Here is a 16,398-nt window from a genome sequence, read left to right on the forward strand (position 1 = left end):
ATACCAGTCTGAAGACAATGAAGTACACTGCCAACCTTGGATGAACCATCCTTCCACACCCACTGTATAGTCCAGATTTGGTGTCTTCTGATTTCCACTTGTTTCCACCAATGAAAGATGGATTGCGTGGGCAACGATGCAGTCATAGCAGCTATGAAATAGTGGGTCTCCACTGGTGCAGATTTTTAAGTGTGGCATGCAGGCTCTTGTTCATCACTGGCATAAAAAGAAATAAAAATGCATAGCTAATGGTGGTGATGATGTTGAATAATAGTGATTTGTACCTGAGAACTTGCTCTATTAAGTAGTGTTATTGTGCTCTTTGTTACAGCTTCCATGAAAATAAATGTTAGGCATTACTTTCAAAGCGACGTATGTAAGCGAGTCACTGGAATATCTGTACTGCTTTTTTCTGAATTTCCATAATCTCATCAAACTTCATCCCAAGACCATTCCATTTCTTTGTACTGGTGCTTCCTGATTATTTCTTGACCTTTTTTTTTTCTTTCTTTTTCTTTTTTTTTTTTAATCTATTTATTTTTATGCTCTCCTGCTTGCAAGTTTTGCCCTCCACACTCATTTCATAGGCTCTCTTTTTCTAAAGCACTCACTCTGTTAAAACACCAGCAGAAAATCTTTCCCCTGCCATGCTTCATAGATTTGAAGGTTGGTTTTGAGCCACAGCAGCTTTGTATTTTATCTGAATATCCGTTTATGTGAGAGTTAGTGAAACATCCAGTTCTGTGTTCAGCATTGCTTACTCTGTGTAGATTAACACAGCAGTGGGATCGCAGTGGGAACCTGTCATCAAAGTGGACCCTGTCCACCTCTGGGGCTTTTTGAGAAGATGCACCATAGACAACATCTTAACTGACTTGAAAAACAGGACAGAATTTGTGAGCTTGGAAAAGATTGTTTATGAGCAGATTTTCACTTGTGTATTTTGGGTAACTAAATGCTTGACCTGATTTTCAGAAGGGGTGCGCATACTGTGAGTAGAACTGTGTGCTGCACAGCTGAATGTGTGGCCTCAAGGTGCCCCTGCTAAACAGGAACTCCAAAATCAGAGACCGTCTCCAAAAACATTGGCTTTAAGGTCAGTTTCCCTGGTATGGTGAGATATAAAATGTACTCAAAAGGGGTTTTTTCAAGTTTCTTATTGGAAGTGGTGAGTGGATCAACTAGTACAGACCTCTGAAGACATATTTAAAACATTGTAAACTGCAAAAATAAAATAAAATAAAAATAAAATAAAATAAAATAAAACAAAATAAAATAAATAATATATTATTATTATTATTTTTAATAAACTTTTAGTTTGCTTGACGTTTTGGGAAATATCAGATTTGTTTTTGATGTAAATCACGCACAGTGTAAACAGTGTGTTCTTCTGATTGCAGGGACTGAGAACCTCAGCAGAAACTGTGAATATGATTCACACTGTCTGTTTTCTCATTACTGATCTTGTGTAAGGAGATAAGAGAAACAAAACTTCTTCAAAACTTGTTACAGGCATAGGTGGATATATTCTAAGCTTCCAATTATGTATTTGCGGGTGGCATTGTGCTAATGGCTCCATTTTTTCCATGGGAGGGTTTAATTTGTAGGCTGGAAGTTTTTGAGAAGCAGCAGAGCCTCCACACCCGCAAAACCAGCCTATAGTAGAGCATCCCAATAATGTAAAACTTGGTGCATGGGTCAAGGAGTGAAGGAGGACTTTTCTTTCTCTGTGGGTCCCCCAGTACAGGAAAGATGTAGAGTTGCTGGAGAGGGTCCAAAGGAGGGCCACAAAGATGATTAGAGGTATGGAGCACCTCCCCTACGAAGACAGGCTGAGGGAGCTGGGCTTGTTCAGCCTGGAGAAGACTGCAAGAAGACCTCATTGCAGCCTTCTAGAGTTTAAAAGGGGATTATAAAAAGGAAAAGAATCAACCTTTTACACTGATAGATAGTGACAGGACAAGGGGGAATGGTTTTAAGCTCAAAGAGGCAAGATTTAGACTAGATGTCAGGGGAAAGTTCTTCACAAAGAGAGTGGTGAAGTACTGGAACAGGATGCACAGAAGGGTTGTGGATGCTCTGTCCCTGCAGGTGTTCAAGACCTCGTTGGATGGGGCCCTAGGTAACCTGGTCTAGTACCAGATCTGGAGGTTGGTGGCCCTGTCTGTGTCAGGGAGGTTGGAATTTGATGATTATTAGGGTTCCTTCAAACCCAAGCCATTTTATGATTCTGTGATTCTATGATTCAGTGACTAGGAACTTCTCAAACTCTTGTCCCCAGCTAAACTGTCTCCTCTGCCCTTGAAAATTATCAAGCATACTGAACCTGAAAGATAATGCATCAGGAAGGATGACAGGTCACAAGTGCCAAAGAGGAGCTCTGTTACTGTCTCAGTTTTGATGCAGTTCCCATTCTCTATGAGCAAACTTTGTCTCTTTACTGTTATTTTCTCACACTTGTATATACTCAAACCCATGTAGAAATCAGATATTTGAGCAGAGTAATAGGTAGTAGTCTATAAGCTCAGTGCTCTTTTTCATTAGCTATCAAAAATCCTTCCAAAGGAATGGAAGTGGCGGGGACAAAGTCTTTAGGAAGTACCACTAATGACAGGTTAAAAGTCACAGAGCAAAGAAGAAAAAAAGAAAACAAGACAGCTTAAGATAGAAAATAGTCAGGAAAATCTTCAGCATTTTTTGTGGTCAAAGTTCCCTTTCTTTGCCCATTCTTATTATCCTTCCAAAAATCACTTTTTTTTTTTTTTTTTTTTTTTTTTTTTTTAATGCCATTTAAAATGACTGCTCTCTGGCTACTGAGTTGCTTAAGAGGCATTACCACACATCAGAGGAGAATAACTTGCTCGATTTCACCCTGTTTCCAGGTTTTCTGAATTATAAACAACAGTGTTTGTTTGCAGTGTGACTTGATGTATACCTTTCTTGTGAAAAAGAAATATGTCCTCAGCTTTGCTCAAGTCAGAGAAGAATGGTTTCCAATGGAATTGGAACTCAAAATGCCTGTTGTTTGCATTCTCATGCTTTATGCATCACTAGGATACTTTTAAGACAGAAAACCAGTAATTTATTTCCATTCAGGAATTTCCTCCTGCTTCTTATAAATGATCTAGTAAGGAACACCTTTATTCGTGCGCTCACTGTGTTTTCTCTGCCAGCTGATGGTGGGTTACAGATTGATTTACTCTTTTGAGTTGATTGTAATTTTGACCCTGATCTTATGCCTCCAACTGTTTTTATACACACAGTTCAGTGGTGATATATGTTTTCTAGATCAATTTATCTTTTCAGCTAGCCACTCAAGTCAAAAGAAAACGTATTCTTAATATCATGTTCATTTCTCAGGAACACAGGTGATGTAAATTCATTTCCCAGTAGTAGCAAAGACAACCATAGGCTTCTATAAAATCTCATTGCTTTCTTTGAAACATATTCGCCACAGCTGAGCTTCTTTGCAAAATCTGTAGTGTATGTGGTACTGTATGATGAATTCTGTTGGAAAACAATACTGCATAGAGGAGGGATACAAAAGGGGATAAGGGGATGTAGGGAAGATACAAAACTCTTATTAGAGTTCTGTAGATGAAAAAAAAAAAGAAAAAAAAAAAAAAAGAGGTTCTTCTTTTTTCCCTTTTGCAATCTACATTCCTCAGATTAGTAGATTGGAAGGGTTAAAAGTTAGAAATTTATACATATCTTCTTCAGGATTCTTTATGGCTAGATTAAAACTGTCCTAAGATCAATATGTTGTTATCCCTTCAATATTAAGCTTTGATTTTCTGCAGGACAGTTATAGGTATGTGTTGTGACAGACAGTGAGTTAGGTGGAAGCTTGAGAGTAGAGTGCTAACTGATTTCATTGGAGACAAGTCAGATTTCTAAAACCTTGAGCAAATAGTGGCATTGATTACCACTCAATTGCCTGCAGTTATTTCTTAAAATCTTGCTTTGTTTATTGTTGTTATGAGTGCCATTTTGGCAACTATTTCCATTTTTTTTTTTTTTTCACATCAACCGCATATATTGTAACACCAAAACAAATAAAAAGCTCTAACCCTTTGCTACCATTCTGATTTTTATTCTTTTATGATTCTTGACAGACATCTATATGTTCACATTGTTCATAATCAGCCTTCGTAAGCTTGTTGCTAAAAGAGGAATTTTATCAGAGCATCAGGATGTATTCATAATCATCCTGCTGTTACCCATCCAGAACAAAAACAAGCATCACTGCTGGGTGTATGTTACAAGTTGCATATAATCATCTCCTATTTAATGAGGTACATTAAATTTCTGCTTTTTAAACATGTATTGATATATACTAAAGTGTCTAAATTGTTTCTTTTCACCACTTCTGACTGGTTAACAGCATGATGCCGCTCCAAAAATACCTTTTAGTGGCTGACATTTTATTTCCCATTAACTGTTAAGTTAAAACAGGAGACAGAATGGATTTTATTTTGTCTTTGGTATTGATTCACTGTTAAGCTTTTGAATGTTTGTCTCTGAATCTCTGCACTTCAACATTCTTCTAAAAATGGTTAGTTGAAATAACAGCTACGTAGATGCTGTGAAAATTAAATAACAACAGGAAAATATTTTTGGATCTCTAAATGAAGTACATTAAGTGAAAACGTTTTCTGCTATTGGTGAAAATGTATGAGTTACATTTATATGTACGTAAATATTTTCTGAAATTTGATTGCAAAATATTAGCAAGAAAAATAGGATTTTTTGTTTGTGAGCTAGTTAAAGGATAGACAACTTCACTCCTATGGTACTTCTGAGCAGACACAGCTACAGTGAAAGAAGCTGTTCTGCTGTACTGCTCCTAAATATGTATTTAGGAGAAAAATATACATACTCTACAGAATAAGAGTTAAGTAAGAAACATCTGAGGAAGTTGTCTCTGCCTCCAAGACTTCAGTGGGCAGTTGCAGCTTTTCTTACAGAATGGCTTTGTCTCCTCAGATAGAGATTTCTCTGGGCATACCTCTCTCATTGTCCTTACGGACGCCAGCGTAGAAAACGGAAAGGTTGATGAAGTAACATCAGCAAGAAACTCATACAGTTATCCTCCACAAAATGACTTGTATTCACTCTGGCCACTATCTTTTAAAAATGCTGATCCTTTAGTCCTAGAATAATACATGCATTGAGAGATCACAAAAAGAATACAAGAAGAAAAACAATTTCACAATTGTAAAGAAAAGGAAATAAATTAAAAATGGTACACTAAAGTAGGCCACTTCATATAATTTGAGTGTTCTTGCAACTTTTTCTAGCTCCTCAGCTTGTAAATAGCACCCATTTAAAACTTACAAATTCACACATCTTTTGGAAGGAACACAAAGAACTGAAAGAGTCTGAAGTATATCTTACAAAACACCTCAGAATTTGCCCATCTATCTATGTTTACTTTTATATTTGGAGATAGCTATAGAATCATCACAATATTATACTTGAGGAGGTGTATGGATATGAAAATGTACTGTCCAGCTGACATTACACAACAGTAGACAGTTAATGATGATAATATACTAGTCAAGCAATGGTGAAAACTAGAATCAGATTTTTTTATCCAGTGTTACAGTATGTTGCAAAAGAGCAGAGATTTCATTAATGGTAACTACAGAGAAACCATTATCCTCCTTAGGAATTTTCTTGGTATTTGGTTCTTTTAAAATTCTGCATGTTTTCACGATGGTTTATATTATTTGAGGTGCTTGGGATGAGGTTTGAAATGTCTGGATAAAGTTATTTCAAAACCGGGGGAAAGACAAATTGGTTTATTTATGTTCTTCTCTGAAATGTTCCATAAGTACAGCAGAAGAAAACATTCCCTACAATGAACACAATTTCTCTTAGTCATGACTTGGAGTCTGTGCCTGCCTTACTGATACTGGATTTTTGTAATCACAAGGATGCTGTACAGGAGATAAAGTATATCTTTTTGTGTTGATAAAACAAGGAGTTATGGCTGGTGTTTAAGCTGAAACTTTAAAGCAGATTTTTACCCCAAATTTAAATTTTAAGGGAAGGTAAGTGCTGAGGAATATGTGGGGAGATGATTACACTCTTGGAAAAAGAAAGAAGATATTTCACTAGTGCAAGGATTCTGGCTTCGTTTTCTTTAAAGCTGGGATTGTTCTCAAGAAAGTGAGTAGACATTTCTGTGAAAGTTCAGAGCAGAACTGAAGCAGAAAACTAATGTCACCTCACTCTTTATATGTCTGTGGGGATGAAGGAAGATGTTATGCTTGACCACATGTTATAGTGTGTGATGGCTGTGGGTGGGCTGCAGCCCATTCTAAACAAGTATTTACTAATTTGATTTATCATTTGTTTTCATTTTGCTTCTCTTATTCAAGTGAGGCAACACTTTTTTATCAGTTCTCTTTAAGTATTCAAGTTTTGGCATATAGACAACACAAACTCAGTTTAAACATTAATTTTTGAGACTGCTCCCCTAAATGTCCCTTCAGATATCTTTGAACTTGAACAGCCTTGACTCACTTACTTTTAATGTGAGATTCATGATTCAGATCTACATTATGGGCTTCATTTCAAAAATATTAGTTCACTTTTGAAGTCAAATTGTATAAATAACATGTAACTTGCATCAAGAAAACTTTGTTCTATTTCATCCATATCCCACTGAGTCGATGACTCTGAAATGTAGGTATCAATCAGAAGAATGTAAATATCTTAGCACTGCTTGTGATATCATATTAATTCTGTGTGGATGGGTAGGAGAGAGTGAGTTCTGTTGCTCTATAAGCAGGAACTGGGGATCATTCTTGAAGCTGTTATTTAAAATACACTTTTATTTGACATCTTTGTTTAGTCTTGCAAGGAGTAAGTTTATGAAATTTATGGCCATGTGCAATGCCTTGCATACAAGACATTGTTGCCTGTAATCAGTGTTATTTTAATGCAATCATTACTACTGGTCATAAGCAAAACAATTTCTTTGTTATGAAACAAGGAAGTCTTTATAATCCAAACTGCTTTGCATTCTGTTCCAATCTGGACAGAAGATGAAGCCAAATTCAGGCTGCAATCAGTACCATCTTTAACACACAAAAATCTGTCCAAAATAATTTTTGTGATTTTGTTCATGCTATGGGCCTGTTACTTGCGGCCTTATTGTAGAAGCTCATGAATGTGCATGAATAGTAGAACTGTCATATTGTTCATGATTGTTTCTCAGGGGCAGCTCTTCACAGTTTATTCACTTCTAAACATAGAGGGCAACTCCTCCACCTTTCTACCCTACCCATCCCTTCTAAAAAGCTCATAACCCTCAGTCAGTGCATTTCAGTTATGTGAATCATTCCTCCTTGTCTCCATGATAGCAACAAGATTGTAGTTCTCAAACTGCACCAGGGTTTCCAGTTCCTCCTGCTCATCTCCCATGCTGCACGCATTGGTATAGGGGCACTTCAGTTGGGCTTTGGGCCACCTTACCTTCTTGGAGGAGCACCCCCAAAAACCTCTGGGAAAAATCTGAGGTTTTTCCTCCTGATTCATCAGTGTTAATATTTGCAAGAACATTGGTTTATATTAAGCTTCACCTAAATTTAGTCCAAAGTTGTGGGGTCACATTGATGGGTCTTTTCACATCCAAGAAGGGAAACAGGAATTATAGCTAGTATAAAGACTTTTGTCTTTATTGCATTCTCAATGATTCTTTAACCAGCAGGATCATTGTTTCTTTTCTGCATGATATCAAGTCCTGTGTTGCTTTACTTAAATAGATAAGTACATGTATTAGGAATCTTTCAGAGAACAGAAGCAACACAAGCTTTGAAAAGCCAACATTGGTGCTCTCTCACTGTTAGAATATATTAAGGAAATTTTCTGTATAAAGACTGAAATGTGTGTGCACAGACTTCTGAGCATTTGCTTCTTTCACAGTATGCTTATAGGATTGGCAGGTTCAGCTATTACTGCCTCTTATTTTGAAGCTTTGTTAGCAATGGTACTACAAAGTTCACAGTATAGTATCTAAAGTCTCCTGGAATCTTCCTGTTCCTCAGTATCTTCCACTGTTAGTTTGCACTTAGAAAATTCTGCTAACATTGCTTGCTATTGTTGCTGCATTTAAAATTGAAGTCTGTATTAGGGAACTTTTAGATCAACAGTATCTTCTAAAATACAGGGAATGTTTAATCAACTTATCTTTCATCAAGAAATTATCTATCATACATTGATGGAGTTTTGGCTATTTGAAGAGGAGTTCTTGAACAAGATGATTTTGAACTGTATGTTTTGGCCAGCTTAAGAGCTGGAGAAACATGGGGGTATTGATGGAGATTCCTGAGTAGCAATTTTGTTCTCTTATATAAGCATCTATCAAATAGGCATCTTGCATGACACCCGCCTAACTCATCTAATTAAATTTGCAGAAACTGAGAGACATACCAATGCAGGTATTTTCCAATTCTCATATGCAGGTGAAGCCTCTGAATCTCACCATTCCTGCTGCATGAATGTGTCCATGGCTTCACTTTATACCCTACTAAAATACTGTAACTGTTGTCTGGGGTATCATCGTTTCACATCTTGGTTCATCCAGCATCTTCCCCTCCTTCACCGATAAATTCAGCACCACCCCCACTGTTTCTCTTCAGAAGGTTGCCACAAAGTACAGTTCCCAGCTTCAATATTTTAACTGTATTTCTCTTCTCTGTTGAATGCCTTCTCCTCATTAAACACAGTCTGCTTCTCTTTAATTTTAAGGTCCTTCTTCATGAGTCATTTCCAACCTTATTATCTGCTATAAAAATGTCACTTCCTCCTTTAACATCACCCAAAATACCTCTGTGTATACTCTGTGCTGCTTTTCTCATTTGTCAGAAGTTAGTTAGCCATAAGCATCTGCAAAACTAGTGTTGTCCTTTCTCCAGTCTCTCATTTGTCATCCTACCTACCAAAAATGTCTGATAACCCAATAATAGTATACTGAGATCATTTCTGGAATGTTTTGTTTCCTTATACCCTGTATTTGTACGAGTGGTAAGCTGTTCCTATCAGGCAGATCTGTGATTTCAAAGCACTGATGTCTTGTTTCACCACACTGATTTATAAGTACAAATAATAAGTAGGATCAAAACAGGATTAAAACTGGTATTGTGTTCTGAAATATATCAATAATCAGGATTTTTTAATGTGCTTGATAGGCTGGCTGTTTCTCACCTGGCAACCTCCTTGAATTTGTCTTACTGTTGTATTTTCTGCTTAGCACCATGGAGCAGCTCATTCCACCTGCAGCTGTGCTTTTGCTGTTGTCCAAGTCCAATTGTGCCCACCTTCAGGAGTATCCAGTGCCTCTGGATTGCTTCTGGCTACAATTCAGGACATGGACTACCGGGTATATAGTTTCTATGAGCTGTAACTAGAACAATATCCTCATTTTTTATATTTCAGTATAAAAAGCTAATCTAAGAATGGCTTAATGTTCAGGACGGACAATTTTCATAGAAGCCCATTTCTCCCCTTTTCTTGTGGCTTCTTTGATGGCTTTTGACAACTGTAATAGAGCCATGGACTGATGTTGTCCCTTATGGTGTTCACTGGAAAGATTATATTTTGTTTGGGCCTGTCAATTTATTATTGATTTACATATTGAACATAGATATGGCTCAAAATTGCAAAAGGTGTTCATATAGTTGTTAAATAATATCTAGAAGCTTTATGGCTAGCTCATGTTAGGTTTTACTTCTTAACTTTGTGGTTCATGGCATGGGTGTCTTGTCCACATCTGTATAATTATTTCTTCTTTCGGACTGCTGTAATAAAAAAAGCTGTGCTTTGTGGGATTTGTGTTTTATAGAATCATAGGACCATTATGGGTGAAAAATACCTTTAAGATCATCTAGTTCAACTGTCCACCTAACACCAACATTGCTCACTAAATCGTATTCTTTTATACAACATCTACACATTTCTTGAAAACCTCCTGGGATGGTGACTCAACCACCTCTCCGGGCAGCCTGTTCCAGTGCCTGATCATTCTTTCGGAGACTAAGTTTTTCTTAATATCCAACCTGGGCCAACCCTCACCCCACCACAACCTCCTTTTACATAGTTGTAGAGTACAAGTCCAGGTATCTAGGTAGTCTTGGGGTAATCTTGGTAGACTTCATCAACAGCCTTTCCCTCATCCATCAGGTGGGTCACCCAGTCATAGGAGATGAGGTTGATCAGGCATGACCTACCCTTCATGAATCCATGCTGGATAGGTCGGAACCCCTGGTTGTCCTGCATATGCCATGTGAAATCACTCAGGATTATCAGTTCCATAACCTTCCCTAGTACCAATGTTGGGCTGACAGGGGTGTAGTTCCCTGGATCATCCTTATGACCCTTCTTTGTAGATGAGAATCTCCAGGGGACTTTATAGTGGCTTTCCAGTGAGCAACCTGGTCTTAGAGAGAGGTGTTCCTGCCTATAGCAGGGAGGGGTGGAACTAGATGATCTTACAGGTCAAGTCCTTTCCAACCCAAAACAGTCTATGATTCTATTATACTAAGATGGGAGTCATGATGGCAAGACTCCAGTTCTCCAGACAGACCTGGTGCTGAATAATAGTCTTCATGGTCAAAAATGCCAAAATTCTTGTGGTGTCACCAGCCTCTTAGCCACATATTTATATGATGGATTTTCATTTTCTTCTTGGTATCCCTCACTACCATTGAGGGGATAGAGAAAAATGCCATTTGTACTGTTGCTTCATCAACTAACAGCCCCAGTGCCCTGAAGACACTTCTAAAGGTCCTCAGGCTTCTCTCATCAGCTTCATTGCTGCCAGCTTCAACTATTAGTAAAGGGTAATAATCAGAGGAGTGAATCAGATCAGGAGGTTTTTTAGTAATGTTCCCAGGGAGGCAGCACAGTTTCCTGTGGGTCTGGCTGACATATTGGGGCTTTGTGTTCCCCTGAGCAGGGAGTCACCTAAGACAGTTACCATTCTTTCCTTCTTGGCGGAGTCTGTCTTGAGGCATGGAACTGACTGCCTCATCCTAGTCAATCTATCTCCTGAGTAGACCTTTCATTCCATTCTCACTTACCTCTTCCTTGAGATCCAGAGCCTTGATCCGATTATGTAGGGGCACCTTCAGAATTGATGTGCGTAGTGAGGGATTTCTTGCAACATCAAGCTGAGACCTGTTTCCTTCTCATCTCTTGTGTTCCCTCTCTCTGCCTGACAGAAACAGAGCAGGAACATCTACCACTGTCTGGGGTGTATCACCCCAGTGATACATATCATTTCTCATATGTATGGCCAGAAGTTATTCCACCAGCCCATCTACTTCTCACACTCCCTGATGCTCCTAAACCTTTCCAACACCTCTCTGAGTTCTGCCACCATGCTGAGTATATCTATCTCCCACCTGTTCACACTTCATGCAGGTGTTACACCTGCTGCCCTCCAAAGGCAGCATCAACCTGCAGCCAGAGACCTGTAAAGCTGCATTCAAGTCTGCCAGGATCTACTGAACAAATACAGAGCTGAAAGTGACAGTGTCCTGGATCACATCATCACAAGTGACAACGTGATGTCACTACTATGAGCCATAACCAAAACAGCAGTTCATGGAGTGGCAAAATGAATTTTCCATCAAATAAAAAGTTCAAGAGGCAGCTCTCAGCAGATGAAGTAATGTGCACTGTCTTTTGGATAGGAAAGGGGTGATCCTTCTGGATTTCCTGGAACATGGAAAAACCATCAACTCTGACAGCTACACTGTGATGCTAAGCAGAAGGCTTGAACTTCCAGATTCACACTAGCAAGAAAGTAGCCTTTCTCTTGAAATATGATAAGACCCGACCCCATACCCATGTGAAGACTGTGAAGCTCATTGCCAGTCTTGGTTGGACTGTCCTGCTACACTCACTGTATAGTCCAGATTTTGTGCCTTCTGACTTCCATCTGTTTGGGACAATGAAAGGTGGACTGTATGGGTAACAGTTTCCTAGCAGTTAAGCAGTTATAACAGTTGTGAAACAGTGGGTTACCTCCACAGGCTCCGGATTTTTATGAGCAAGGCATGCATTTCATCACTGACAAAAACGCATAGCTAATGGTTGTGATGATGTTGAAAAATAGTGTTTTGTAGCAGAGAATATGCTCTATGAAATAATGTTTTTGTATTCTTTGTTTCTGTTATAGTTTCCATATAAATAAATAGCATTACTTTTGGAGTGACCTGCATGTTATATCATAATACTACAACTATAAGTTTTGGAAATACCTGTGGGAGTCCCAAATCTGAGGTCTCCCCAAGGGTAAAACTTTTTGATCCCAAGAGGGGAACCCACTTTTTGTGAATGATGATACTTATTAACTCTACAGCTTCCAGGAGAATTATAACCTCTACAAATAGGACTCATCAAGCAATATCTTGTTAGTAAGCTAGCACAAATGTCCAAGTGGCAATTCTTCCCAGCAAGTCACAATTTAATCCATCCTTCTCCTCCCTAGGACCCAGGAAGCTGTATATGATTGAAATTTATAGCCAGAGTCCTATCCTGGGGTTTTGGAAATTGGCATTTGGCATGTACTTTATTTTTCAGATGTTGCTTTGACAGAAGTAAACCAACTTTTATGTAAGATTTCATGTTAAATCTGGGAGCTGACCTTGGAAGAAAAATCCTGAGCACAAGTTCTTGTTTGCAAGTCACGTCCGGTTCTGCAATACATAGACTTCCTAATACAAAATTGAAAGATTGTCCTGCAATTAAAACTGAAGATGTTGTTCTCAAAGGGAAGATCTAAATGATTCAGCTCAGCCACATGAAGATATATAAAATATATATATATTTATTCTCTTACATATATATAGGATATATATAAGATAAATATAAGATATATAAATATAATTTCTTCTTCCTCAATACAAATAGGCAGGTAGCCTAGGAGAATGCTCTCACCATTGGCAAAATGTAAAATGCTATTGTACAGCCTTTTCCTCTAACAGTGACTTCAAATAAAATGGAAGGTAGATTATTTTTTAAAGGCAGCGCAGTTAGCCCATAATGCACATTTTCTGAGTTATTACTAGATTGAGATTTAGCTATATAGAGCTAGATTTGGCCTAGATACATGCAGAAGCAGTGCTTTAGGTGCCATATTTACTGGAGAAAATATGGGTGTTAACAGCTTTTTCAGCCATATAAGATATTGTCTGTATCAAAGCAAAAATCAGTTAGAAATATTCCTCTCATGGAAGATGCTTATTTCAGAAGCTCCTTCCAGAGTAATTCTCAGAGGAATCAGTGCCTATATTCCAGTACTGTCACCAACATGTGCCTAATTTTAATTCATGAGTACTTTCTTTCCACAGTGCTGAAACTATTAGCATGCTTTAAAGTAGTATATATTTAAGTGACTGTTTGATGGACTTTATTCTGGGCAGAACTGCATCCTAATACTGGATGAATACAAATTCTGTCCAAAGTTGCTGTAACCATCTGGAATAAAATAGCTAAAATAATTTGGAGTAGGATTCTGTCATTTAAGTTTGACTCTTCCTTCAAAGAAAAAAAAAAACAACCAACCAATAGCAAAAAACAAACATACCAACAAACAAAACCAACAACAACAAAAACAAACAAAAAAAAAACAACAACACAACAAAACAAGACTATTACTCTGCTTTTATAACTATGAAATAGTAGTGATGCCAGTTTGTCCTGTCTATCAGCCTACATCCAGGAGTAGACTAGTAATTGTATTGAAATAGGGTGTTGTTTTTTTTTTTGACTTGGTAGAGAAAAATAACTGAAATTTTGTCTTCTGTGCAGTCAGAGAAACTGTTGTACATGCTAAAGAAAAGAAGGAGGGAAGAAATGAGTTTGATTCAGAGATGAGTTACTGTTTTAAGGAATATTGCTTAAGTATCCTAATGGATATTGTTTGGAAAAACACAGAAATACCACTCACAGGCAACCAAACATCTCTAGAATAGAGGAGCTGAGAATGACAAATAGCTTCTGTTTATAGCAAAAAGTGGCTATTGGGTAAGTAGTGTTTATGGTAATTGAGCTTTACAAGGAAGTAAAATGTAGTTTGAAGCACAGGGGGTAGCTTTTGCAGTGAAGCAGGTAATGAGGAGATCTGTGTAGGCAATGTAGGCAACTCCTGATTAGCATCTGCCGTTTCAACAGCTGAGGAACATGACATGCATGTAAATGCCAGTGCGAGGGTTCAGCAGGCATTCCCTCTAGCCTACCACCCTGCATTGTGGCTGTGAGTCTCCTTGAGCCCTGCAGTGGTTTGAAATCAGCATAAAAGGAAGGAGAGCAGCACAAACAGCAGACGTCTTGGAACAGAGGGAGAAAAACTCTAATGCAAAGAAGTTGCCATTTAGAAATCTCCTCTCATTAGTTTTCAGCACTTCTAGTTCAGACTGTATTTGCATTTCTGTATGTGTATATTAATATAGCTGCACACATAGGTGGTGCAAAAATATGGCCATTGCACACATCAGAAAATTTCTTTTGCATCTGTAAATGAGTGTGACCTGGAGACACTTAGTGTATTTGCTCACACAGAGAAAGCCACCTGATTTAAGGCAGGTTTCCAGGTTATTTCCCGACTGCAGCTGTAACTTCTGCTGTTAGTATGCTTTTGAAGAAGGTGCACCAATTCTTTTTTTTTCAAGGTTAAAAAATACTCCATAATTGAGAAAGCCAATAGTATACCTGACATAAGGTAGGACAGCTTTGTTTACAAATGGTAATGTAAGCCATATCAATGTGAATACTCTATGCCACTTAACAGAAGAAGAGAACCTCATGGTATGTGGAGTGACGTGTAGTACAGATACAGAAAAGTATTTCCATCTTTGCTTTCTCATATGGGGATCTGTGTCTTTAAAGACTTTGTTTTCCAGAAAGGAAACCTGTGGAGGAAAAAACAGCTGTGAAATCCTTACACTATAGAGACAGCTGGGTCTGAAATAGAGACCCAGAAAACACCTACAGAGAGTTAACTCTCTGTATTGTGCAGGGCCAGTAGTAAAAGCAAAATGAACAAACAAACAAACAAAGTTAATTTGAATGGAAAAGTGCAAAGAGATGATATTTCCAGAATTTTAATTCTTGGGAGAGGTAACTGAAAGAAATATAAATACAAAAAGAAAAGGCAGATTTAGGGCTAAGAGATTTGTGAAGGCTTAGCAAATTTCCTTCCCCTTTCTCACTTCCACCTCCTCCTTTTATGATGGGATTATCATTCACAGGTTTCAACAGACATGCCCAAATACTGAAAATCATTCTACATTCACACATAATCCTATTTTGTCATGATACAAAGTGCAATATTTTTTTTCACCTTTGAAAAGAAAAGGTAATTTTATTTGCTTATTACTTGTATTTTGTTTCTTGTTTTTTCTAAAGGACTCTGGTAAAGTGCCTCAATATATGTTCACACTTTTATTACTGTTCACTTGTGTTATTTAAAATCAAACAAATTTGGCTGCTGGGTTCTAGAAGTTTGTGCTCAAGTTAACCTTAATAAAGAGTTCAGTGCAGTATTTCTGTTAGTGAATGTGACTTCTAGAAACATTAGCAATAGGGGGGTGAATGCTGAGAAAATCAATAGGAATAGCATTCTTTGTACAGGAATTTGTACATCAAAACAACACTTTCCTATGTTTTTTCAAGCCATGCCTACTCTAGGAAATTATATATTTTTAAATGTTATTAACAGCTATTTTTAAGCATTGCATATTCGTTATTTCATTTATTGCTTTTATTGCACCTACCAAGTATGTAAAAGCTAAAAAATAGTTTTTGATTAATGTTTGGATTTTTTTAGCACAGACATTCTAAATCAAGAAAAACAAGGATAATCTTTCAGAAGAACAGGAGAATAATTATGCCTGTATTTTAAATATTGTTCTTAAGGTTGTGTCTCTTCTTTTGTAATTTCAAAATATACTATTCTTGTTGAACAGATGGGGAAAGAGAGGTGGTGAGAGGTGAAATAACTTTACCTGGAGGTCAGCTATAGGAAGATGATAGATCTTCTGGTCTCAAAATAGAACTTTATTATAAGTCTTATATGAAACTAAGCAGAAGAAGCACATCAAAGATGCCGTTTAACACTTACTTTTCCTCCCACAGGAACTTTTTACACCGGAGTGCAAATTCAAGGAGTCTGTTTTTGAAAATTATTATGTAATCTACTCATCCATGCTCTACAGACAACAGGAGTCCGGAAGGGCCTGGTTCTTGGGTCTGAACAAGGAAGGGCAGGTCATGAAAGGAAACAGAGTCAAGAAAACAAAACCAGCAGCTCATTTTCTACCCAAGCCATTGGAAGGTGAGATGCAGTCCATCACTGGCAGAACTTCCTATAAATCTCAGGGA

The 16,398-nt window shown here is 37.7% G+C and overlaps 1 protein-coding gene across 4 annotated transcripts in view; it reads left to right on the forward strand.

The window, feature by feature from the left end:
• Window positions 1-16,398, forward strand: part of FGF14 (fibroblast growth factor 14) — a 367,985-nt gene that overhangs the window by 343,278 nt on the left and 8,309 nt on the right. For all 4 annotated transcript variants that reach the window (XM_072346322.1, XM_072346341.1, XM_072346332.1 and 1 more), the window contains one exon: window positions 16,153-16,351. In XM_072346322.1, coding sequence (XP_072202423.1) covers window positions 16,153-16,351 — 199 coding nt within the window. The remainder of the gene's footprint in view (window positions 1-16,152; window positions 16,352-16,398) is intronic.

This window comes from Excalfactoria chinensis, chromosome 1 (assembly GCF_039878825.1).
Source record: "Excalfactoria chinensis isolate bCotChi1 chromosome 1, bCotChi1.hap2, whole genome shotgun sequence".
NCBI classification, from domain to species: domain Eukaryota; kingdom Metazoa; phylum Chordata; class Aves; order Galliformes; family Phasianidae; genus Excalfactoria; species Excalfactoria chinensis.